A 27315-nucleotide genomic window follows, 5' to 3' on the forward strand; every position below is an offset into this window, starting at 1 on the left:
GTCCAATAAAACCAGGGCCTGGTGAATTCCGTTGTCCGCATTCCGCCTCAGGGTATTTTGTACCGCCAAGATGACTGCTTCAGTTGAATGACACGAACGGAAGCCGGCTTGGTTGGGTTCAAGGTATTCTGTTTCTTCTATGAATTTAGACATGTTTGCACAGACGTGAGCCTCCAGTAACTTAGCACTATGAGGCAGCAATGATATAGGCCTATAATTTAGCGGGTCAAGCGGGTCTGCTCCAACTTTCTTAATCAGGGGGATAAGTAAGGCCTTTTTAAGGTTATTGGGAACTTTACCCTGTAGAAGTGATCCATTTAATAAAGGAAGCACACCCTCAGGGATAACTGTTCCCACCTCTCTCAAGATGTGCGGGGGGCAGATATCATCAGGTGAACCCGATTTGACCCTGGTAAACAGCTTGGACAGGGTGTTACCATCGATAGGGGGAAAGGATTCCAGCGTAAAAGAGTTATGGTACGCATCATCCAGAAGGGGGGGGGGCAGAGCAGTAGAAATGCTTTGTTTTATGGTGCAGATTTTATTAAGAAAAAAAGAGTTCAATGAGTTGCAGAGGTCCTGAGTAGGAGTGACCAATGGAGTAGTTCTGTCACTACCACTAAGACCATCTACAATATTGAACAGTTCTCTTGATTTATTATGAGAGTTCAGGATTTTCTCCGAGAAATAGTCAGTTTTATGTTTTAGGACAAGTTTCTGATAGTCCTTGCGGGCCTTACAGTAGTTGGCTTTATCTTGTGCCAAATAACCAATTCGCCATTTCCGCTCTTTTTGACGGACTTCCAGTTTTTGAGACTTCAAGTGTGGGGTAAACCACTTATTTGCGTCATTAGGGCGGGAACGGGGAATGTTTGAACAAGGGGCATGAGCGTCAGCTGCTTGACGTAGCCAGTTGGAATAGGCTTCTTCGATGCCATCAATGTCCTGGGCCATGGGGGGAAGAGACGACGCCAGAGTATCCAGAAAAGCTGAGATGTCAGTGTTCTTCCATATTCTAACTTTCCCACCAGTCTGGAAAGGCTGCTTTTTACTCTTCACAATGGCAAGTGTAAAGTGTATCAGAAAGTGATCCGTCCAAATGCAGGGAGTAATGGAACAAATAACCAGGGGGATATTCTGGGACCATATTTGATCAAGGCTATGCCCTTTTTCATGAGTTGGCAAGTGAATCTGTTGAATTAAGTTCAGATCTAGTAATGCCTCTTTCAGCTCAGCTGCCTGAGTGTCTAAGGCACTGGCATCAAACCAAAGATTAAAATCGCCCAACAACACAATTTTTTTGTAATTGATTGTAAGGGGAGCTAGTTGTTCTGCCAATGATGCAGCAAACGTAGGCATAATTTGAGGGGGGCGGTAGATGAGGATCATTAGTAATGATCCACTGTCAGTGTCCATTTTAAAAACAATATTCTCTGACCCTGTAAGGTCGAGGGATGATAGTAAAGAAAACTTATAAGTGTTGCGGATAATGGCTGCAACTCCTCCGCCCCTTTTATCAGCAGATCTATTGATATTTAAAATATAATAATCAGAAGGAACGGCCGCCAGAATATATGGTAAGGAGTCTGCGTTGAGCCAAGTCTCCGTGAGGAGCAAAATATCAGGTTGCTCAGTTCGTAGCAGAAGAAATATGTCCATATAGTGTTTGGCCATTGACCTAGTATTCAAATAATAACATTTGAGCGTAGTCTCTAGTTTTGCTGAGGGTTGAGGAGAAATGCGGGGGCTGGGATGCTTAACTTTGCCGACTATATAGTTGCTCCGCCTTTCATGCTTTTGCAGGCGTCAAAAGGGATATCAAAAGAAAAGATTTCTAAAGAAAACAGAGGCAGTGAAAAGGTGCAAGGGAAGCAAGATGAAAGGGATAAAGCGATGGGATTTGTAACATTCATACTACACAGCCTGGGCCGGAAAGGGAGACAGGATATTCTCTTTTTCAAAGGAGACACTGTCTGCCTGCACTGGACAGGCGATAACAGGTGAAATGTGTTGGGAGTGTGGTGCTCAGGGAAGAACTGCTTTGTGTGGTTTGCAGAGGGCACTAAAACAGGTACCTCTTAATCCACTGAGCTTGTTCCACCAGATGAACTATTACTAATAGAAAATGTCTGCTGCTCTCACCCCCCCTACTTCTGCACCCATGCACTCTCATATTAACCTTTAGACCATAGTTGAAGTACTTGTTTTACACTGTGTTTTTGTACTGTTTGCTTTCGCACATCTGGCACTATGCACAGATAGTTGTGGAGCCTGCAGTGTTCTGTGCTGCTTGTCTTGCATCAATCAATCAATCAATAAATCAGGATTAAGAAGTGCGGCTCATCCACTGTGAGGGTCTCAAGGCGCTGGAGTTGGTAGCTGTTTCCTTGAGTCCTTTTCTGAATTCCCGGAGCAATGCAGCATTCCTGAGGTGCAGGAGAATCATAGTTCCAGAATTTGATCTCCATGTGAGAGAAGGAGCATACTACGCTGTTGGATCGGCGAATCCAGGGGGGTGTCTGTGAGGAAAAGGGAGGCGGATCGCAGGTGTCTGGCTGGTTGGTGGATGGTCTTTCATTTGTTGATGGATGCTGGGCCTTCGTCGTGCAGGGCTTTGTATGCATTGGTTCCCTAAGTATACCTCACTTTTCTCATACACTACAGAGTATACACTGCTGTCTCTAAACCATGTGCAAATCAAAAACAGTACTTTGCCTGCCTAACTTAAATTTGTGTAAGTATGCAGTGTCAGACTCAAGTCACCACTAAGATCTGAATGTTTCTTGTAACCCACCAGTCTCCTTCCCTATTGAAAGTGCTGAGGGCATCCAAGACTGCACTCTGCAAAGAGAGCGAAGAGGGTGGAAGGGAGATAGGGATATGAGAGAAGGCACACAAGAGTTGCTACAAGTTTGAAGGGCTTTTAATCAGTTAGGCCCTGGGTGCACTGCCCGTTTATACGCACACCAGTATAGACTTGCTAATTATTAAGGTGCAAGACGGCGAGTGGACAACCCCTAAACCACTCAAATGGGAAGAAAGAAACTACCCCTACATGAACAAACTCGATTACCGTTGCACACAAGAGTTGCTATCAGTTTGTAGTCCCACAACTCCTTGGATGGAGGTCCTCTCGGGTTTTATGCAATCCCTTGCGAGTGCCAGCTTTTTTGTACTGTACAGAATACAAGACTACTGTTACCCTCTGTGCTTACATCAACTTAAAACACACACAGTCTTTTCCGTTTACAATGGATTTCACATAAATGGTACAATTTTACAGGAAAAACGCGTAAACAAGATTTACTGTAGTAGCTGATGCACTTTGGTAAACATTAAACTAATCAATGGCACAATACTATTATCTTGTTGGACCAAAAGGAATTGTCATGAGATTGTTCTTGTTCTCCTGTCCTTTCGCATTTTTTAATGCTCCACAGCTCCAAATATAGCATTGCTGTGGCCCAAGAAACAGTTGTTATGGTAATTCTTTGTTTAAGTTGGTTCAGGGGATAGTACAGAGGCCCAGAGCCCAAACAAGTAATAGCAAGCTCCCCATAGCTATAACTAACCTGAGGCCTTTGAAGACAGCACTGAGAGAGGTTAAATCATTCTAAGGATACAAGAATAATCTTTGAGGGACTGTTGCAGATGAAATTTCAAGTGCCTCAAACAGGGACAATATTTTTGACTATAACACACACTACTTAGAAGAGGGTCCAAGGGCTAGTTTAGCGACTCCACACTGGATACACGCCCCTCACAATAACCTGATTCACACAAAAAGTATCCAGGAGTCAAAAACACATTCTAATCACAGACAACATTTGGCATGACAAAAAGGGATTGTGACCTAAATATTAGATTGAACTAAGGCAACACGTGATACCATATAAACAAATGCACGTGCGACACATACCCAAGGTGAGAATTTTCCCATCAGTTGTCGATCTGTTCCACCACTTTTACATCATTTGGGTTCTCCTTACCCAGGAGTTAGTGTGCACACAGTCACACAAGTTGGAAAAGAGGACTGTGAGAGTAAGAAGACTCTACGCTTTATCTAATGAGTGGTGTCAGTTTGATGTTACAACTGAAAAAAGCAGTGCAAGTGAAATAATTAGTGAAGTGAATAAAATTAGGTGAAGTGAATAAAATTAGGTGTGACTGAGTAGAAGTAAAGGCTTTAATATTTTCTCTCAGCTCCCTAAACATAAAAACAATAGTGTGATAGCAGATTTGACAGAATATCCGCTCAGCGAGTGGTCAACATGTTTCTGCATACGAGGAAAAGCACCTCTGCATTCATCAGGACCTAGGTGTTGCTACTGCTGTTAAATATAGTGAACAAAATAATGATAAAAAGGAATCATATCACCTGTTCGTCAGGTACAGATCCTCCGCCACAATCCAATTTCTGTGGGGATAGCGCCTCACCTCACCTGGCTGCAGCTCAGGTAATTGAGGAGCACCGCTCTATCCGTCGGTGTCTCCGGGCGTTCCTCTGCGCTAGACTGGGGAGGCTAGAAAGGTTTTTGACTAGAGGATACCCAAAGAAGGTGCTATATATGGCACAACAGAGGATTACATGTCGTAAGTTTTCTATGTTTTTGATGCAATTGTGTTCCCTTCCACATAAAGTTCCACATCCATAAAACATATTTTATTTATAGAAGTTAATAAATTATTGAATGTGCTAACATGAAGATATTGAATAAAGTCTAGAAGGAAGTCCTAACTTTTGTCCAAAATAAAATATCCTCATCAATGAATTTTTCCCAGTGTAGGAGGATATGCTCTGTCGTGTCAAAGCGACCATGGGTCCAAATGTGCGACTTATTATTATTTTTTTTAAGTATATTTCTATTGGTATTTACATGTTACAGAGTACAGTGTGACATACAACAAATAACAAGTTTATCAGGCATTAACATAGGGCATTGCGGCTTTTGGTGGTGGTTGTGTTAGATTCTGTATGGGAGGTTGGTTTTACAGTCTTCTCGTGTCTGTCCCCCAGTTTTGGGCACATATAAATTGAACATTTAGGTTATTGCGGTTTGTCGCGTGTTTGGTTGATACATAAAACATTACACAGAACATAGAATTGTTGGGCGGTTGTTTGGTGTCAGGTTCTAGGGCCGTTGTGGAATTGTTTGGCTGGTTAGGTTCAGGATTTTGTGTTCTTCATGGCGGTTTGTATGGGTTTAGGAATATGTCTAGTTTTGGCCACATGCCTCTGTTGGGGTTCTTCCATGGTGTGTTCCTCAGTGTAGTGTTCTCTGCCCCTCTAAGAAATGTCACCCAATTCAGCCACCCTTTGAATGTGGCTTTGGTGGTATCTTTCTATTTGGCTAGTACGGTTTTGACTACTCTTGTCAGGAGGAAATCCAGGAGGTTTCTGTCCTGTTGTGTTGCTACGTCAGTGATGTGAGCTGTGGTAGTTGTGACGAATGTTTGATCTAGAGTGCAGCATATGGTTTTGTTGATGAAGCTGAACACTTTCCCCCAGAATTTGCTGACCTTACTGCAGTGATAGATGAGGTGTGCAAGGTCAACATTTTCTGTGTCACAGTTCCAGCATCTGTCGTTATCTCTCAGGCCCATCGATGCTAGACGCGCTGGTGTCCAGTATGCTTGGTGTAGGAGCCAGAATTTCGTTTGTGCTAACACCGGCAATATCATGTTTTTCGATGGGGCTGCCCAAAAGGATTGTAGTTCTTGTTCAGTGAGTTTAGAACCTAGCTGTGTTTCCCAATAGTCGGTGTTTTTGTTGTTGAGTCTGGTGGATACAGGACGCAGGAGTTTGTACAGGTGTGAGACCTGATGGCCTGTCTTGTTTATGGTTTCCATGTAGTGGAAGATTGAGGGTTTGTGCCTGGTTAGTTTTGATTTTGTTAGGGCTGTTTTGATTGCCAAGAAATTGTATAGTTCCATGTCCAAATGTGCGACTTTTAAAACCAGCTGACTTGTATATATAATGGAACCCATTGCCACCCTCCAGGACTGAAGAAACCACTGGCCATTATGTTAAAATGGACTGTCCTTTAAAATAATGGAGACTGTGTCCACTAGCATGTTAGTGTGTTCTAATAGTGTTCCATCCCTCCACAATAGGAATTTCTGTAGTGCTATAAGACGTTGTGTTCGAGAGCAGACATCCAAGGTTACAAATGCCAGATGATGTCAACCAGTTTGTTAAAAAAAATTAGTGCCCTGTATATATATTTCCTGAAGGTTTTGTACCAAAGGTTCCAAATAGATATGCACCTATTTTGAGATGTGTTTCATTGACGTGCTAATACGTGCCATAGTTGGTCTTCCTGGGGGGAAATAACTCAGGCTTGTGTACTTTCTGCTAAATGTATTTGCATGGAGAATTAAGATGCTGATTTAACAAGTATTTAAATTCCAAACACATGATAAGGAAGGAATCCCGCCGTGTCTAAGTTTTTTTCTATGATTTAGTTCACCTCTGACAAGTGGTTATGACGCAATTTGATGCAAGTCTGATTGCCAGTACTTGTCGGTTTATTTTCTAAATGTAGTCCATCTTGTTCCTAATATCGGGAACCTGTGTAAGATCCCCAGCTGCCGCCTTTTCGTGTAAAGTGCGGTTATGCTGAGGATGCTATGGTTTAGAAAACACCCCTTCCTCTAACCTGCAGAGGTCTTTGATCACTGCTCGCCCAGATCAGAAGGGAACTGGAGTCTGGACCAATGTAAGAGAGTAATGCGGATCCGTTGTAATCAGTGAACGTGAAGTACACATGGCGGTTACAGAAAGTAACATAACTTCGACTGCTGCGGGCTGCCGTTTCATTGTATTTTTGAACTCTGGCTGTATACCGGCACGCGCTGCGAGGAGGACAAGTCCGATTGCGGCACGGCTCAGCATGCAGGAGCTGCAGTTCTCCTCCCTGCCACAGCTCCCTGCTGGCATTGAATCCGCACTCTTGTTTTAAATGAATCTTACAATTGAGGAGAAGGCAGTCTCTGGAACCAGCAGAATGTTGAATCTTCCATTTACTTTTCTGCCTCCGAAAGTCATTCACAGATTTCAGTTGTGGCTCTCGACGTTACAAGTCAGTGTTCAGATTAAAGGGGGAGAAGGAAACTCCTAACTTTTTGTATTATTTGATAAGTACATGCAGTAATGCAGGCATATGGTATCCCCAACACTTAAACACTGATAGGAACAACGTCACTGACTTCAGTAATCTCTTCTGTTTGAACCACAACATCAAACTCATTGCACTCTGAGACGCGTGTACAGTCCTCCCACTCTCCATCAAGTTCAATTCAGAGCCTTCTGAAAGGACAGCTCTCTACTTTATCACCGCCAGGTGGCAGCACAGCCTTAATCACATCAGTTGGAGCATTGCATAGATCTTTGGCTTCTGGGGAAGGATGGTTAAAAAACACAATGTAATGATTTGAATGCGCATTGTAATACTTTACATCTGTGTTTTTATTACTGTGAAATCATTGATAGAAGTATCTTTGTGTCCCCCACGGACAAGGTAGACTCTAACATGTATGCAAAGTTAGAGATCAACATTCAGGTGCCTGAAGGTTTTGTGCTTTTTGGAGCACCTGTCTTTTGGGCGGTCTGTGACCAAGTTTTTTGGTAGAGACTGGACTTATGTTCTTTTTGAATGATGCATACATAGATTTATTGCACTTTTGAAGATGTTTTTGAGACCAATTCAATGCTGTGTGCTGTAGGTTTCAGTGATTTTTAGTTCTAGTGGAAACTTCTGACCGAAGTGCCGAAGGGAATATGGCGGGTTTAAGTCTTGTAGGGACTGTTGCAAACAAATGTCTGTACCCAGATCCCACCGAGACATTTGTTTGGGTTCAATCCACAATTTCAAGTCTTGCGGGGAGTGTGCCTGATGAATCTCAACCACGCGATCTGCAACCACGAATCCTAGCTGTACAAAGCTGGGCACCACAGGAAATCATGTAATATCGACTCTTGCTCAAAGTCAAGGACACGAACAACTTCCCGCTCTCCGGTAAGTCCAAATAAAAATGAAGCACAAGAAGTCCAAGTGGGCCTTGTCCCAGCCTCACCACTTTTCATTTGAGTCATGAGGATGCCAAGGTGCCCCCTTGTCTTATGCCCTGTCCCCTACTGAGTGGTCGATTCCGTAGCATATTCCAATGCACCCTGAATTCCCAGGTCTGTCAGCGATGCCACAACAGGTTTAAGCTTTTAAGGTAGCCAGGCTCCACATTTTTGGAACTCTGCTGGTCTCCTTTGGTGCCCCTTCAGACCCAACAAATCTGTAGAATCATCCAGTCAGCCGGTGGTTCGCCCTCTGAGCCAACTCCATGCCCTACCTTGGTCAAAGCCACATGCTGTCACAGTCCTGACGCACCAAGCCCCAATTCAATCTTACTCTGATAAGACCATGCTTTTGCCCAGTAGCTGGCCCCCAGTGCTCCAGCAACTCTTTGTATCATGCTCTGATGAGAGCCAACAAACATTTGGTGATGATGGTGATAGTGGGGACGACTTTTCCCCACAATATGATGGTGGCAATCTTTATATGGACCTACTAGAGACCAGTGGGCCGGGCACTTCCTCTGACATTGTGTTGGGTTCTCCCGCTTGCCCTTCAACTTTGCCTCATTCACCGTGGTCATTAGACGGGGAGTGGAGTGCTAGATTTACAGTTACCTTCCATTGAGGAAAAAACCAACCTCCTCAAAGAAGTGCTTCAGCCCAGACAAACCTCCTCAGAAGCACTAACACCGTTCAACGAAGCCCTGATTATCACCCCCATGAGCACTTGGGATAAATCTACCTGTGCACAGAGAGGTGGCACATCGCCCCTGAACCTATCTGGGTCACACATCCTTTCTCACACAACCTCCTGCTCCTGAGATCCTGGTAGTATGTAAAAAAGTGCCCCAGGGCAAGTGGTTGTTCTGGAAAAGTTCGTTGTAGGCCAAAATCAGAATCTAGTTTAGTACTAGATAAGAAATGAAGTTGGAAACTCGTATCTTCTCTTGGTTGCTCCAAAATGTATTTGAGGTCATGAACGATCATGGTAAAGAAACTTTTGTGAGGCACAGCCAAAACGTGTTTCGCCCCCTGTGGCCCGTAAACCGGGGTTTTCATAAGGCGTAGGGTCAACAAGGTAAGAGAATATCAAACGCTTTCGCACTTCAAGTGAAGGATCTGTGTTGTCCTGTTGTCGAGAATGTAAGAATCGCTCGAGTCGGTGAGATAAAATTGTGGATAGCTGTAGTTTAATCGAATATTCACAGGGTGCCCTCGCACTGACACGTCTTCTAACCATGGGGAGAACCCTGCCTTGATTTCTTTGCCACTGTAGAGAATGTGCAGTGTCAACACTTTTATACATAGTAATTCCCAAGAAGGCTTAGTCTTGGAGACTCATTCCACCTAATGAAGAGCACAGGACTCTTGTATGCCTACCCATTGCTACCTCTCCTGCCCCAAGTTCTGAAGCAGATCAGAAACAACCATGCCCAAGTATTCCTTGTGGCTTTGGATTGGGCCAGAATAGTGTGGTATACGTGACAAGTGGGCATGAGCATCAGTTCTCCGGTCATGCTGCCTCTTTGGGAGAATCATCTGTCACAGCAGCAACGCTCGGTCTTGCACCCTGACCCTGGCCTACACAATCTACATCTCCGTTAGTGGAGATTGAGCAGTGGCAGTTGACTGCATTCGGTCTACCTCGCAAAGCAGTGGATGTCACCCTGGCAGCCAGGTGGCTTTCAACTGATTTTGTAGGATCTGTTTATGCTGAATGATGAGACAGGTTTGATGCTTGGGGTCGCGTCCGTACCACGGACCCATTGCAGTCCAAGCTATCCGGTTACCTTTTGGCCCTTTCTGCCTTTTTATGGGTACCGGAGCAGCCATGCTTGTTCAAATCAGCTGTTGTGATTACTTTCCTCAAATGTTTGGTTCATATGTTTCCTCCAAAGCCTTTCACGACGGTAGAGTCACCTCAGCCACTGCAGGTTCCTCTGACCCATGCATGAAATTATTTCCACGATGGAAAACGTCTCCATCCCAGGGTCTCGGGACATTTCTCAAACTACTGTAGCAAGTGGACACTGAGAGCCGTTTGTGTATTTAAGCAGGGTTCCTCGTCTTGACTGCGCCTCGCTTCTTCCCATTGGTGTAAATTAAAGAAAAGATTTGAGTAATCTATTCAGAGGTTGGTGACGGGCCTCAGCCACCGGAACATGCTAGTAATACTGTAGTTAATACGTTTTTTCAGGTAGACGCAACAGTTCAGGAGTTCACAACAGCGCAGTACATATGCTGTTCTGAGCTGCACCTTGGGAGTGAGGGGCTTGAAGGCACCATGGCTTATGTGCTGTGTTTCCGTGTGTTGATATGCAAAGTCTCCAGTGAGGCACAGGAGAACTGTGCCACCATGCCCTGTTGTCTCTTTAGGTTTCTGTCTTTTTTTGTTATTAAATCCCAGCGAGTTCTACAATGATGGGCTTATTTAGGGTCATCTCTGTTAACTGGATTGCAACCCTGGAGTTCGCTTTCAGATAAAGGCTACTGTCTTCTTTAACTGGGCTCTGTGGGCTGGCAGTTGTGGCAGGATGACCTTTTTCCCTGATTCCTTCAGGAGGAGATACCTACTAGATTCCTCTGTGTAAATGCTACTGCATATGTCTTTTTAACTGGAATTATTTGTGTGTGGGCAAGTTGGGCTGGCAGGCGTTAACCAAGAGGAGTCCCCTGATGAAGGACCTCTGAATGCCAAAACAACAAAAGCAGGAAACTTGCTCATCTGGATTCCCTCCTTGGTGGTCGCTCACCCAGCACTCTGCTCGCACATCGGACGCTTTGCTCCCCGCTGCCTGCCTGCACTGAGTCCTGCTGCCTGCCTGCCCTGACACAGCGCATTGTTGCTCACTTTACAGCGCTTGGTATCGTTTATTTTCATCTCGCACTTTAATTGCTGTACTTGCTACTTTGTTGGCGCTTGGCATCGTCTCTATCTGGCATTGTCTTTGTTGCATTGGTACTATTGTAGAGCGACTGACTGCATTTGCACGATAGGCATTACAGTATACTTTTTTGAGGAACATTACAACTCCGGCTGTGCCCCAGTTTCGTTTTAGCTACCGGGCGGCCATCTTTGTGTTTATTTACTTCTGCCCGTGTCTCCTCCCCGCCTCCCAGCTGACCCTCCCACGCTCCGCCCCCTCCACTCTCCTTTTATGCCACATGTCCCTACGCGCAGCGTCCACGCGCTGCGGCCGCGCCGAAGGTGCGCCAAAGGTAAGCCCGTCTACGCCCGTCCGCGCCTGGACCGCGCCCAGCGCCAGACCCCCTGGCCCCCGTACCACCCACCCCTCCCGCATTACTTACGATGCCACCACCCTCCTAGCCCTTAACCCTGGCCGTCCCCCCAACTGCGTCCAAGCCGCTCCTGGACACACCCATGGACCCTTCTCCTGCAACTCCTGCAAGTTCGACGGCACCAAGAACAACTCCTCATCTACGAACACACAACAGATATCCGACACCAACCACCTAAAATGCATCCTGCTCAACACCCGCTCGGTCCACAGGCACGCCATCGACCTCTGGAAACTACTAGACACCATCTCCCCGGACGTCGCCTTCCTAACAGAAACATGGATGAACGCCTCATCAGCCCCAGACATCACCATTGCCATCCCGGAAGGCTACAAGATCATCCGTAAGGACCGCACCGACCAAACAGGAGGAGGCATCGCTATCGTCCATAAGAACTCCATCCTCATCTCAACCAGCTCAGACGTCAACCTTGCCAGCGCCGAACACCTTCACTTCCAGATCCACACCGACCCCAAGACCACACTCAGAGGCACCCTCCTCTACCGGCCTCCAGGACCCCGTGCACAATTCAGTGACGACATCACTGACTTTATCACCCCACACGCCCTCCCCTCTGAGGAATACATCCTATTGGGAGACCTCAACTTTCACCTGGAAAAGAGCAATGACAGCAGCGCCACCACCCTTCTGGACAATCTCGCAAACCTCGGACTCAAACAACTTGTCACTACCCCCACCCACATTGCAGGTCACACAATCGACCCTATCTTCACCTCCAGCAAACATGTCTCATTCAGTCACACCACAGCTCTTCATTGGACGGACCACAGCTGCGTTCACTTTATCTACAATAAGACCACAATCCACAACCATCCTCAACCCACTCTGCGAAGAAACTGGAACAAAATCACCATCGACCAGATCTCCTCATCGCTTCTTCTAAACCCCCCCGCCCACTCCTCAAACCCCGACCAAGCAGCCATTAACCTCACCCAATGGCTATCCAACAGTGCCGACATCCTAGCACCGTTGAAAAAACGTCAAATCAAACTAGGCAGCAAAAACGCCTCCTGGTTCAACGATGATCTTAAGAAATCCAAGAAACTCTGTCGCTCCCTCGAGAAGGCCTGGAAAAAAGACCCAAACACCAGCACAGGGACGCCTTCAAAAACGCCACCCGCATACACCACCAACTAATCCGATCTGCCAAGAAAGCCGCATTCAAAGACCGACTAGATAACAACGCCCACAACAGCAAGGAATTATTCAACATCGTCAAAGAATTTACCAACCCATCAGCCAACTCCAACGACATCACCCCCTCTCAAGCCCTCTGCGACTCCCTAGCTTCATTCTTCCACAACAAAATCGCAGACATCCAGAACAGCTTCGACAACCGACCCGGAGACCAACCCACCCAACCTTCTGCAGGACCTTCACCCCCCTTGAACATCCTTAATGACTGGAACCCAATCTCTACTGAGGACACCATCCGCCTGATGAACTCCATCCACTCAGGATCCCCAACTGACCCATGCCCTCACCACATCTTCAACAAAGCAGACTCCATCATAGCACCACACCTCCGAGATGTCATCAACTGCTCCCTCAACTCCGCCACCTTCCCGGAAAGCTGGAAACACGCAGAACTCAGCGCCCTTCTGAAAAAACCCACAGCTGACCCCACCGAACTCAAAAACTACCGCCCCATCTCGCTTCTTCCATTCCCGGCCAAAGTCATCAAGAATGCTGTCAACAACCAGATCGCCACCTTCCTCGAAACCAACAAATCCCTCGACTCCTCACAGTCCGGCTTCCGAGCCAAACACAGCACTGAACCGCCCTCATCGCAGCAACAGACGACATTCGAACTCTACTGGACAATGGAGACACAGTCGCCCTCATCCTCCTCGACCTCTCCGCTGCCTTCGACACAGTCTGTCATAGCACCCTTTTACAGCGCCTCAGAAACGTCGGAATCCAAGGAAAAGCACTGGAATGGATCACCTCGTTCCTCACCGGAAGAACCCAGAGAGTCCGCCTCCCACCATTCAAGTCAGAGGCCACTGAAGTCATCTGCGGCGTGCCACAAGGATCGTCACTCAGCCCCACCCTCTTCAACGTATACATGAGCCCCCTTGCGGCCATCGCTCGCCAACACAACCTCAACATCATCTCCTACGCTGATGACACTCAACTGATCCGCTCACTCACCAAAGACCCTAACACCGCCAAAACCAACTTACACGAAGGAATGAAAGAAGTAGCCGAGTGGATGAAGCACAGCCGTCTGAAACTGAACTCAGACAAAACAGAAGTCCTCAACTTAGGCACCTCCCCCTCCGCCTGGGATGACTCTTGGTGGCCAGAGGCCCTTGGAAAAGCACCCATCCCGACGGACCACACACGGAACCTGGGCGTCATCCTGGACTCCTCACTCTCGATGACCAGACAAGTCAACGCCGTTTCATCATCTTGCTTCAACATTCTTCGCATGCTCAAAAAAACATTTCGCTGGATCCCCACCGAAACTAGAAAAACGGTCACCCACGCACTGGTCACGAGCCGCCTGGACTACGGAAACACCCTATACCCCGGTACCACCGCAAAACTCCAGAAAAAACTCCAACGCATCCAGAACGCTTCAGCCAGGCTCATACTAGACATCCCGCGTAAAGAACACATCTCTGGTCACCTGAAAAACCTCCACTGGCTCCCCGTAAATAAGAGGATTACTTTCTGCCTCCTAACCCATGCACACAAAGCACTTTACGAACTTGGACCCGAATGCCTCAACACACGACTGTCCTTCTACACCCCCTCCCGCCAGCTACGATCCTCCAACCAAGCCCTTGCCACTGTACCTCGCATCAACAAAACCACCATGGGAGGTAGATCCTTCTCCTACCTGGCAGCTAAAACCTGGAACTCACTTCCCACTCACCTTCGCCTTACTCAAGAACCACCTAGCATTCAGAAAGCAACTTAAAACTTGGATATTCGACAAGTAATTCCGCACCCTTCTTCAAGCGCCTTGAGACCCTATGGGTATGTAGCGCGCTATATAAATCTCTTGACTTGACTTGACTTGACATGCTTGCAGTTGTTGTGCTTCTGGATGCCAGTGGGAGAGAGGAGAGTATCTGCTCCAAGAAGTCCAGAAAGGGAGGCATCTAGGGAAGGAACAAGACCCTGGCTGGCATTGCAGGTCAACGAGAATAAGAAGGGATAAGGAGCGTCCAGCTAAGGTCCAGCACACATGCTCATTAAATGTATCCCCACAAGAGTTGGAAAGAGCTGATCAACTGTTTAATGCAGTAGTACATGCTTTAAAAGCCTACAAAACAGTTGTTTTGAAAACACAGATAAACTGTGCTTTTAAAGCCACCGTCAAGTAGAACATAAACATAATATGCTTTGGAAGCCACTACGACATCACAGGATTTGAAACCACTATGACATAACTAAACATAATATATGTTTGAAAGGAAACATAAAATAACCTATTCTTTGAAAAACTAAATAAAATAACATATGCTCTCAGAACGTATACTTTGAAAGACCTCATAATACAACATATGTTTGAAAGCCAACCCAACATGGCGTGACATAACCTGATATATGCTTTGAAACCACCATAACACGGAATGACGTTGCTCCCCTGCCCATCCTCCTGCTATATGTTTTGTAAATTCTTATGAAGGGGCTTCACAGTGGCTTCTTTCAGTTTACACAGTCATCTGTGGATACCTTAATTTTTTGCATTCACCATTCCAAAATGTTATTTGGCCATCTTGGAATAGTAAATTAAAGTAAATATGAAAATTCTTGCCGGTGGCTGTACGTCTCACTATAAATGGCTTGAAATATAGGCTTTGCCAATGCGTGTTTTTAATCCCGGCCTCTCTATTTGGCCAAATTGTGTGCTCTTTAGCAATCATCATCTAACTTATTCCTCTTCCCCAATTTTCTCCACGGTTGAGAGTATTTAAAATAATTCTAAAGAGCTGTTGATAAGCATTTGACAAAAAAAAAACTGAACTGGATAGTCCTTCAGGGAAGGGGTGATATGTAATATAGTGCTCAAGTCATAGCCTTTAGAACAAACCGTACTAAATTACAATCTCGGATCTCCAGCATTACCAAACGGTTTGATCTTGGAGAAATATTACTCTCTGGCCCTGCCCCCTGATCTGACAATATATATGCAACTTGAAAGAGGTTAACGCAAGAAATAAACACTAAAAGCATATTCCCAAGGTATGCCCTAGCATAGTTTTCATTCACATGTTCAGGGTTGTAGAACTGTAGCTTTACACATTGCCAATTAGCATCTCTAAAGGTGAACCTGTCCCTGAAGTTGCATTGTTCAGGACCCCTCCTGTGCTACAGGCCCTCCCTCCAGTAACGTTCTCTCCAGCCTGGTAACTAGTAAATGACTGCACTTCACACGGATGGTAATTTTACACATCTTGATTCTTCAGCGTGTAAACGCTAACTCCACATTCTAAACCGGTCTTCCCTTCCCAACATTTGAACTTTCAGGCAATCAGTCTACAGAGTCCATCTGGAGCCAAAAGGGTTCCGTCCTTCTAACTCGCAAGACACTACACCTCCCAGCCACGTACAGGCACCTCTTTCATAGCTCATACATAGAAATAGATGAGGCCACCCTGCCAGTGTGAGGTGCGCCATTAAGGAGTTAGCTGTGAGCAGCAAAACAGTGGGGAATTTAGCATCTGTTTAATATGAATGCAGGCAACAGGACAGAGCACCCAAATACGAGACAAACCCACATAAACTTATTTTTAAGTTTCATAGTTCAGGGTCCAGTTCACATGGTTTCTTGTTCGTTTCTCCTTGCTATGACTTGCTATCAACATTTGCATGGCGAGAGAGAGTGTGCATGCACACAATAGGATCTGTATTCAGCGTGTATAGATACTGACCATCAACCTTATTTTGAACAGTTCTTCGGGTGAAAATCAACAATACATTATCCGGCAGGGTACAGTGAACCGCAAGGTTTAGCTCACCGTTTGCTGAACCTGACTACTATTCCTATGTATTTACTATGTGAAGAGCGCAAACGAAGAAGAGGGAATGAACTAAAAGAGCCCTGTCTCTAGCACGGCCTGGAGCAGTGTTGCTGCCCTGCCTGACACGCAGGGCAAAAGTCCTAAACAAGCAGTTGGCAAAAGGGTCTTGGTCGAAAACAATTTGCAATTTCTGTAGCTATTGAGGAAAAAATCCGAAAGTCAGGGGACAAGTGAAGTCCACACAAAGACATCCAAGGCGCATCAAAACTAAAGCGACAATTTGGAGACCAACTGCCCTGATTGCATATATTAAAAACAAAAAGCCCATCCACGTATTAAAAAATATGATCTTTAGCACACCAGCATGATTAGCAAGAAACCATCACACCCACAAACAGAGTTCCCAAATGCATAAACACAAATGCTCCACAGCCACAAAAACGGACTTTGAAACAATGCAGACACAATACTTCAAAAAGACAAAAAAGGAAACCAGCACGTAACGCTTCCTATAGAACTGAATCGAATCGCAGCTGCACAAGCTTTCCAGCACACACCACGGTAAGGGCAAGCCAGGCTCACATGCGCCAAGTGCAACGCACTTCCTGTTTGACACATTCAAGACGATTCAAAGCAACATGAATTACTGAATGAAACCTCAACAAAATACATTATTTGCCACAAATCACGTATTCATTCTTGTTCGGCTGAGCCCTTGATCAGAGATTTTTCAGTTTCAAGAGGACAGGATTTCTTTCTCACAGACTGGAATAAATCAAACCTGTTCTTTTATTTTAACTCAGAGCTATTTCTGTTGTTTTTTTTTTACTTTGTTTATATCAGATTATCCAAGTAATGTTATTATTTCTTCCGCAAAGTGTTTACAGGCGCAGAATGGAATTTAATAACATGTAAAAAAAAAAAAACAAGCATAAAAAGAGACACGGCCTGGCGGCTGTGAATCTGAAAGTACGGCCAGCCGGCCGTGAATAATTAGGGGATGAGAAATGCGCTGGGAGGAGAAATGCAGAGCGCACGCTGAGAAGCTTGTGGGAGGGAGGCTGGGCTACCTTTGATGTGGTAATGCGAGGCAGGCAGGCAGGCGGCTGGTGGCATTGTGCACGCGCTTTTTAGGGCTTGCGCTTGCGCAATGACCTAATAAGCGCACATGCACTGCATGGAATGGAATGGTTAAACTCTGGATAAGCCACTATAGAGCTTCGCCAGCTATGCGCAAGCGCATCAGCAGGCGAGCCCTAAAAACAGAAGTGGAGGGACTAACCTAGTTAATCAGTATGCAAGTGTCATTGCAGCGTGTGACATTGAGGCGCGTGACATCACAGGTACTGGCATCGCAAAAGTGACATCAGATCTTAAGCCCTCGCATATATGTTTAGCAGGTGCATCATGAGTACATTTGAGAACATTTCGAGTATACTCGCAAACCCTCCTGATTTAGGCAGAAGATTCACACTTTTGTACACTACACATAAAACAATGTTACCATTTGTCAGGGTTAAGCTTTCTATAACCATAGTGCTTTAAAAGAAATTGTGATATTTAAATTATTACAACGCCTCCTCAAGGGTAATAAGCATATATAAATGCAATTTATTTTGTGCAAATACTGGGAAAGATGAACACATCTGACGTTCTAACAATGCATGCAAATCTCCTAAACAGAGCCTTAACAAAGTGAAAAGCTGCCTCTCCAAAGATTGTGTGAAGTGCTAACAAGGCGAAAGCCTTTGTTTCCCCTCTGCTGCATTTGCATCAGGCGTGAGGCTCCTGACTGCTGCCAAAAGGAGGCCTGATGACCCCTGGGACTAGGCCTTTGTTATGGCCGAGTATCCCAGCAGGAGTCAGAAATAAGAGAGCCCCATTGTGGTGATCGAAAGCAGACAACAACGTGCAGGCACTGCTGAATGTGTCCCGGTGTTTGGAAATTACATCGGGTCAACTTCAGCATCTTTTTTAGTGGGACCCAACTTCTTGGCAGGGTGGACGGTATCCACCCTGTGAAAGAAGTGGGGGGACGCCGTCCACCCGCGTGGACCCCCGACTCGCGTCCTGTTGACACGCTTCATTAATCCAGCTCTGTGCTGGGGAGAAACTCACGAAATGCAGACTGTAGTCCGTGTTCGTGCCTGTTCTGGCCCACGGTGCAGTTTCTGCACTCAAGGAACCGGGTGCATTGTGTTCTGATGGATAAAATCCTGCCGGGCACTTTAGCGCTCCGTCACTCCCTGCGTCCTCTGTATATTTCTACAAAAATGTGGACACCTCAACCTCTAGTGCACACATCGAGATTACTCACTCCATCCCTGGTCTACACACCTTTTTCACTCACTACCCAGTCCCAGCCCAGTCACTATTTCACACAGCGATAACTCCTTATTCAGTAGACATGATCACTTGCCAAACGCAGTTCCTGGCTGTGCTATTCTGATACCACACTTAAAATCCTCATTCAGCAGCAGTGCCTGTGTCAACAGGCCTCTGGTGACCAGAAGTACTAGATTTGTAATGAAATTCCTTATTTGTCACCATCTGTCCTGGCACATTTCAGCCCATGTCCCGGTTTCACAGAGGCTTGACTGAAAACAGGAGGAAGTACTAGGAGGAAGGGGTCCCAGTGTGAACAACGAACCATTTAAACAATTCGAAGAATTAATCAAGAACAATTAGATCCACAAAGTTTTATTCACTAGGGGATCAAATGTAATGCATACAAATAGCAAACAATCAACTGTATTCAAGGTCATACAGTGCCCCGGGAAGGGAGAAGGGAAGTGATAGATGTGAGGATAAGGGAGTGATAGGGTTATGTGACAGTATAATCAAACATTTAGAAACAGATTTGGCTATAACTTATACAGCAAAAACAGCCATAATAATAGTGGCAACCATCACTTGGAAAGGCATACTCCACAAAGTACAGTTACTCTACACAATGTTGGCGTGAAGTTGCCACAGGAGAAACAACAGTCGACGTTTCGACCCTCTTATCAGTGCAGGGAAATTTTAGTGTCCTTGCTGCGGGGTCTTCATCAGGACCAAAGGGTGGGGCAGGTAACCTGAGATTAATCAAACGTTGGACATAAGCTGAAGTTCAGTCGCGTGTGTCCCAAGGGAAATGTCACCGGGTAAGAATCCTCAGTAAGGTCAATGGTTATAGCGTCATCAATATTCAGGCAGCACCGATCTGAAAGAAGAGCACTCGTGCGGTGCTGGACCCGTTTTTTAAAGCTTCGTCGGAGATGAATCCGAAATTCGTTAGGGCCGATTGAATCGGAGAGCTCAGTGCGGGGGTAGCACTGAGCTCTCCGATTCAATCGGCCCTAACGAATTTCGGATTTATCTCCGACGAAGCTTTAAAAAACGGGTCCAGCACCGCACGAGTGCTCTTCTTTCAGATCGGTGCTGCCTGAATATTGATGACGCTATAACCATTGACCTTACTGAGGATTCTTACCCGGTGACATTTCTCTTGGGACACACGCGACTGAACTTCAGCTTATGTCCAATGTTTGATTAATCTCAGGTTACCTGCCCCACCCCTTGGTCCTGATGAAGACCCCGCAGCAAGGACACTAAAATTTCCCTGCACTGATGAGAGGGTCGAAACGTCGACTGTTGTTTCTCCTGTGGCAACTTCACACCAACATTGTGTAGAGTTACTGTACTTTGTGGAGTATGCCTTTCCAAGTGATGGTTGCCACTATTATTATGGCTGTTTTTGCTATATAAGTTATAGCCAAATCTGTTTCTAAATGTTTGATTATACTGTCACATAACCCTATCACTCCCTTATCCTCACATCTATCACTTCCCTTCTCCCTTCCCGGGGCACTGTATGACCTTGAATACAGTTGATTGTTTGCTATTTGTATGCATTACATTTGATCCCCTAGTGAATAAAACTTTGTGGATCTAATTGTTCTTGATTAATTCTTCAAATTGTTTAAATGGTTCTTTGTTCACACTGGGACCCCTTCCTCCTAGTACTTATTGAACCCAGGTCCCAGTGACTATGTTTGGGTAACCCACCTATATATAAACTGAAAACAGGAGGAGGCAAGTTTTCCTGTGTACCAGCACAGAATGAGTTTGCTGCCCCTAGAAGTTTAAGTTTAAAAATATTTATCAAGCGCAACGTACACCTGGGCGGTTTCTTGGCGCTAAAGTAGCAGGCAGCCAGCTGGGCAAGAGCAGTTGCTAAGGCGTCGACTGGAAAGGCAGGCAGGGCTTACGGTAGAAAAGCCTGAGAAAATAAAAAGGTCTTCAGAGCTTTGCGGAAACTAGAATACTGAGTGAGGGACCTAAGATGGAAGGGGAGAGAGTTCCAGAACATGGGGGCAAGAGTGGAAAATTTCGAGCCACCCTGGTTTTTTTTCCGGTAGGGAGGGACTGCTAAAAGAAGATGTGCCGAGGAGTGGAGCTCTCTGCCAGGGACATAGGCCTTGATGGCGGAGGATATAAAAAGGGGGGCCAGGCCAGTCCTGGCCTGAAACGCCATGCAGCCTAATTTGAACAAGGCGCGTTCCCGCACAGGGAGCCAGTGGAGGGTTTTCAAGAGGGGGGAGGTATGATGGAATTTGGGAAGACCGAAGGCAAGGCGGGCAGCCTGGTTCTGCACTAGTTGCAGTTTACGCAGGCTGTACTGAGGGATGCCATTGAACAAGATGTTCCCGTAGTCCAGGCGGGACAGGACCAGTGCGGACATAATTAGTTTAAGTGCAGAGAAAGAAAAGAAGCGAGAGATAGAGCGGATAGTACGGAGAATAAGAAAGCAGGAAGAAACCACCAAACCAATCTGGGAGTGCATAGTGAGTTTATCATTTAGCTTGATGCCAAGAGTCTTAACAGAGGGAACAGGGGTAGGAGGAGAACCAAAGGAGGAGGGCCAAAAGAGAGAATTCCAGGGACTGGAGCAACCACCCGTCACCACAAGTTCCGTTTTATCGGGATTGAGTTTCAGGTGGTTGAAATTCATCCAGTCCCTGATGAAAGATAGGATAGATTGGAAGTTAGAGATAGAGTCAGGGGTAGAAGACAGATTGAAGATGAGCTGGAGGTCGTCGGCATAATTATATACCGTGACCTCCAGCTGCTGTAGGGCAAAGATAAGAGGGGCGATATAAAGATTAAATAGTAAAGGAGAGAGAGAAGAGCCCTGGGGAACACCGCACTGGACCTGGCAGGGGGTAGCTGAAAACTCCCCAAGGTGAACCGCCTGGGTCCGGTCCCTCAAAAAGGATGAAAGCCAGATAAGGGCTGAGCCTCCTATGCCCGCCGCCTTGACACGGGAAAGCAAGATGGAATGATCCTCCGTGTCAAAAGCGGCGGACAAGTCAAGGAGTACCAGCGCCTGAGATCTGCCCATGTCCATACCCTCTCTGAGGGTGTCTAATACTGACACCACCACTGACTCTGTCGAGTGCTTGGGCCGAAACCCAGCCTGGCACGGAGCCAGCCTCCCATTCTCCTCGGCAAAGGAGCTGAGCGCAGATGTAACATGTCGCTCAAGCACCTTCGCCAGAAACGGGAGAAGGGAGATGGGGCGATAGTTGGCCATCACAGAGGGGTCGGCTCCTGGCTTTTTCAAGATGGGGACGATGGAAGCGGCTTTTAGCGATGGAGTGACAACCCCTCGAACCAGTGAGTCGTTAAGGAAACCCAGAGGAGGCAGAGGGCAGACAGTATAAATCTGCCGTAAGATGTGTGCCGGGCATATATCAGAAGAGTGATTTAGTAAACACAGGTTATACTGTGTGCAAATGTTGCATCTATTTTTTCCTGTTAACCTCATTTTCTGTTTTCTGTGTTGGTGACGCTGTCAAATAAGTCTTCTGTGTTCTTTGGTGATGGAAAACTGGATTCCTTCTTTTATGTTTGTGAAATGTTCCTTTTTGCGAGGTTTCAAAATGTGTCCACCATGAGCTTTTCCACTCGCTCATAGACTCCTCTCGGAACAGGTGAATTATCAAATGAGTAATTTAATACACAGAACAAGTTAAGTACTTCCGTTCACTGTTCTGTCAATAGACAGGGCTCGTCTGCAAGACACAATGAAAAAGCATTGGCAAGGCCAATTGGTCTGGCTTGTGTTGTGAATAAAAGTGCCTTTTGTGTCACTGATGAATTTAGGCACTCAAAAAGTCTACATACATGCCTCTGTCATTTATCTTTTCGCTCATGTATCCATTCACCCATCCAGGACTCATACTTGCATTAACCTTTTGTCAAAACTGCTATAAAATACACACAAACAAAAACACATGCTGCTGTTTAAAAATGGTAGGCATTGTGTCGTGTTATGTTTTTATATATGTAGGTCATATCATTCTATGTATTATCTATGTATTTATACTGTGACTTCTGTGTTTAGGATTGATGCTATGTGATGGTGATTGGAAAGTTATTGCATAAGCGTCCCTAGGGGGTATTCCAGGCTGGACGGTTTCCTCTGTTCATTCTCTGGTGTGTCGCAGAAGGGGCCCAAGTGCTGACTTTATTATCTTAAGGAATAAATCCTTTTTCTGTTAACTACTTTGTTTGTGGAGCATCCCCTTTCAACCGACATAACCCATATGCTTGCAATAACAAAATACAAAGCAGATGGTGTCCATCTTGAAGAGGTTTTGTCAATAGTCTCTTGTTGCTCTGAAGTACCAGCATATCTATCACATTTAGAACCAATATGAACAGCCACCCCTAGGTACTGACTGGACTGTTGTAGTATCTTCTTAAAAGAAATGAAAGTAAAAAAGGAGAAGCAAAGAAATGAAAGGGAAACTATAAAAGGAAAACTAAAGGGTTGTCCGACCAGCCTTGATAATAAAGCGCACTTCTTTTCAGGTGGATGGGAATAAGTGAACAGAGCGAGAGAACCAATGACTATAGACAGAACTATTACCCCACTGCTGTCATGAGTGGATCAGAGTGTAAAGGACACTAATAGCAGAAGAGAGCTGACACTTTATGTATCTCTGTGTGTATAAATAGATGTAATACTTATGGATGTATTATTTAATGATGTTTTTAGTATAAGATCCTGGTAGACTGTGGAGCCTCAGGCATTACGAAGAAAGTTTAGCAGCAATTATTACACTGCACATCTTCTACCCCTAGGGTTTGTCACAAGGTGTAACCAACACCTAAACCATTCCCTGCAAAGGTAATTTGTGAGATGTCATGAAACTAAATACCTATGTGTAGAAGTTAATACAGAGAAATAACAAAAACAGACAGTATTTGAGGTCTGAGGATTAAGTAATAATAATGAATGTGATGTTTTCTATTCACTGTCCTTTTTAGTTGTTAACAAAGGGTTAATTCTTATTTAGATAGGTCTTAATAGTTTTTATTATTCCAAGAGGTCAGCCAATCTCATATGAAACAAAAGGAAACCAACACTTGTTTTGCGACTATATTGTTGCTTCATCAGGGCCAGTAAATTAACTAAATTATAATGTTGCCACAAACACAAAGCGACCAAAACCAGTATCAAGTACATAAAAGACAGAATAAAACATAAAGGGAAAAAACAAATAGCAAGTTAGAGCATTTCAAAAAAACATTTCCTACTTGTGGAATTTAATCAAAACCTGTCATTGAATGGACCACCTTACAGTCCCAATAGGTGGCACAATTAATACATTGACAAAAATAGCCGGGTCTGGTGGCTCCGTGGACTAATGCATCCACTGCAGGGCCATGTGTTCGACCTCATGGTCACAGGTTCAAATCCCTCAGCTCCACTCAGCATTTCATCCATTTGAGGTCGATAAAATTAGTACCATTGAGTTTGGTAACAATATACATCTGTTATTACAGCGCCAAGATGCCCCGTTGCTGGGGTGAACGCGCGCTTTACAAATACACCAGTTATGTTATGTTTTGTTATAAAAGCCACAGTTTCATCATAGAGTAAAAAGCAAGACACCATGCTGTTCATAATATTATTTGTGAAAGAAAGGTACTATTGAATCCATTAATACTTTAGAAGTTATCAAATTCACTATTGTGAAATGTTTGCCGTCCTGCGAATTTAGGAAGGATGAAAAGCAAAAAGATGAAAGAGCGAAATGAAAAGGAACAGATTAAAAAAAGAGAGAACGCTCCTGGTTATTCAATATTGGTTAGACTTTTAAGTAATGCTTATGAATCCTAGGTAAAGTCAATTGATGAAACAAATATATTGGTCTACTCAGTAGTATGGCTGATGGTGTCTTGATCTTTGGGCAGTGGAACATCCCTCAGAACAATGTTTTTTGTGGTATGCCAGTTCTTACATCTACTGAATATTTTTTTGTTATAATAAATGCTGTGTTTCTGATCTGTTATTTGTTTTCACAGCTGACCTTGCCATGCTAATGGACAGAACCTATGAGAAAAAGCTCCCGGTCAGCTCTTTGTCTATATCTCGGGTAAGAAAAGGATCATGAGCCATGATTAATAAATGAGTGCTTTCTTTTGTGTAGTGCTCACTCTATGCACTCTTTCCTGTTTGACAAGGCAGGGAGCTTTGATAGAGGGTCATAAATCTAATCTTGCCAAGATCACACCGTTTTTTGAAACCGGAAAGCTGGGATTCACACATGTTTGTACTGGAAAGAAATGCACAAAATGTGAATGGCTCAGTAGACTGTAGAATCGATCTCAAATGTTTCAGATGAATACTAAAAATACTTTGTTAAAGGACTGTTACGTTACCTTTACGTGATAAAATGAATTATTGTTCATGAAAATGTTAGAATTTTCATGAAAAACTAGACATACAGCGACATTATAGTTAGAATGCAAAACCAAATATTCTCAGAAAATAAACAAGCATTGTCCAGGACCAATTGTCTTTTTTAAATGCTTTTCGCCATTTTGTAAACCAGGGAGGCTGCTTAATAAAAAAATATTTTTTTTACTTTCAATGTGACGTGGCCAATGGTGGCTCCATCGTAGCGCTTTTCTATTCTTTTTTGCTAGTGAGAGGGAGGGCGGGCGGGCATGAGGCAACACAGAGAGTGAGTGGGGGTAAAAACAGCGCTCTGACATTGCCAGTGGTGTCCGCTTAATAGTTTTTTTTCTTATGATGGGTGGTAGGTGGGAGGCACAACGCAGATAACGGAAGGAGTGGGGAGGTACTATGAAGCAGCCACGATCTCCGCATCATATCACTTTTTTAATGTGGGTAGGAGCAGGGAAACACAGACGTCTGCAGGGCAGGTGTAGCAGGACAGCAGGAGAGAGTGTGGTAGGAGAGCGACACTTACAACGGGAGGGACAGAGGTTGGACAGTTTACACTGTCAACGGGAAGGAGAGTGGGAGCAGGGCAACATGAACAATGGGAGAGAGGTTGAGACAGAGTAGGGCAACATGGACAACCGAAGGGAAGGTGGGGCAGGGCAGCACGGACAATAGGCATGAGGGTATTGGCATTCCGGCACAGCCAACCGGATGCAGGATGGGGGCAAGCAAGCTCGGACTAAGGAAGGGAGGAAGCAGGGCAATTCAGCCAACAAGAGGGACGTTCCAGGTGAGACAGCATAGGAAACGGGAGGGAAGGTGGGGACAAGCCAACACAGACTAAAGGAGGGATTGTGAGAGCAGGCCAACACGGACAACAGAAAGCCAACACGGACAACAGAAAGCCAGCACTGACAACAGGAGGGAGGATGTGGACAAGGAGGCATGACAACAGAAGGCAGGTGGGGCAACTCAGCACTGGGGAGAGAAAAGTGTGCGAAGGAGCCACCTGAAAAAGGCACACTCTGGCACGTAACATGTTGTGTTACGTATATTTCTAGAGCTCACGTACACCGAAAACGGTTTCATGGCGATATGGCAACTGGAACATAGCAAACAACTGATCTTTACTCATAAGCGAGCCTGGAAAGCCAGGTCTATAGGAGTTTCCTGAACACAGTGGAACGGGGTGTACCTGATTTCAGATGGCAGGGCATTCCAGATGCGGGGGCCAAGTACCGAAAATCTGGAACTGCAGAGTGTCTTTATTTTTAAGGTAGGAATGATACGAAAATTTGAATGCATAGACCTCAGGTTGTGAGTGGGGATGTATTTTAGTATGCAAGCAGAGATGAAGACGAGACTACCAGTGTATAATGATTTAAAACTAAGGCAACCAGCCTTGAAGATGGAGCTCTGTATTACAGGCGGCCAGTGCAGTTTCCTCAACAGGGGGTAAAATGACAGTTTCGAGGTTGTTGGTACAGTAGCCTGGCTGCCTGATTTTGGACCAGTTGGAGTCTTTGTTTCAGACCCTTAGGAAGGCCCAAGTAAAGAGAGTTAGCATAATCTAACTTTGAGATGACCAATGCAATAATAAACTGAGTGAGAGCCTCGAAGGAAAGGAGTTTACTGAGCTTTCAAATGTTGCAGAGTTGTAGGAAACCGGAAGAGATTACAGTCCCTATTTGAGGTTTCATAGACCGATTGGCATCAATCAGTACTCCAAGGCCCTTAACTGATTACTTGGGCAAAGAAGGAGAGCCTATTATGTCAGGCCAAAATGTGGACCTCCACGGGTCATGTTTGTTTTTTGGTAATGACAATCTCGGTTTTATCGGAATTCAGCTTGAGCTTATTGTCATTCATCCAATCCTAGATACATAACATTGTGTTTCGGAAAAAAGTTTCACATTCCAGGGAGTTGCCTATAGTAAAGATCAATTGCAGATTGTCTGCGTAATTGTAGTCTTTGACCTTCATTTGGTACAAGGCATGCACCAGTGGACGAATGTATTGATTAAAAATGTAGGGTGACAAGGAAGATCCTGAGGAACACCACAAGTCAGTCTGACCTTAGGAGAGCAGAAGGTGGCGAGTCTGACCCCCTGCGACCGGTCGTTCAGAAACAAAATAATCCAGTTCCGTGCGTTGCCTTGGAGGCCTTGACACGGTCCACCAGAATATATTGGTTGACC

The 27315-nt window shown here is 45.2% G+C and overlaps 1 protein-coding gene across 1 annotated transcript in view; it reads left to right on the top strand.

The window, feature by feature from the left end:
- Positions 1-27315, top strand: part of LOC147663075 (small ribosomal subunit protein mS27-like) — a 439048-nt gene that overhangs the window by 18795 nt on the left and 392938 nt on the right. Inside the window, exon 3 of the mRNA XM_086950700.1 lies at positions 24733-24803. Within this exon, the coding sequence (XP_086806826.1) occupies positions 24733-24803 (71 nt within the window). The remainder of the gene's footprint in view (positions 1-24732; positions 24804-27315) is intronic.

The sequence above is a fragment of the Lissotriton vulgaris genome, unplaced genomic scaffold, assembly GCF_964263255.1.
Source record: "Lissotriton vulgaris unplaced genomic scaffold, aLisVul1.2 SCAFFOLD_2005, whole genome shotgun sequence".
Lineage (NCBI taxonomy): Eukaryota > Metazoa > Chordata > Amphibia > Caudata > Salamandridae > Lissotriton > Lissotriton vulgaris.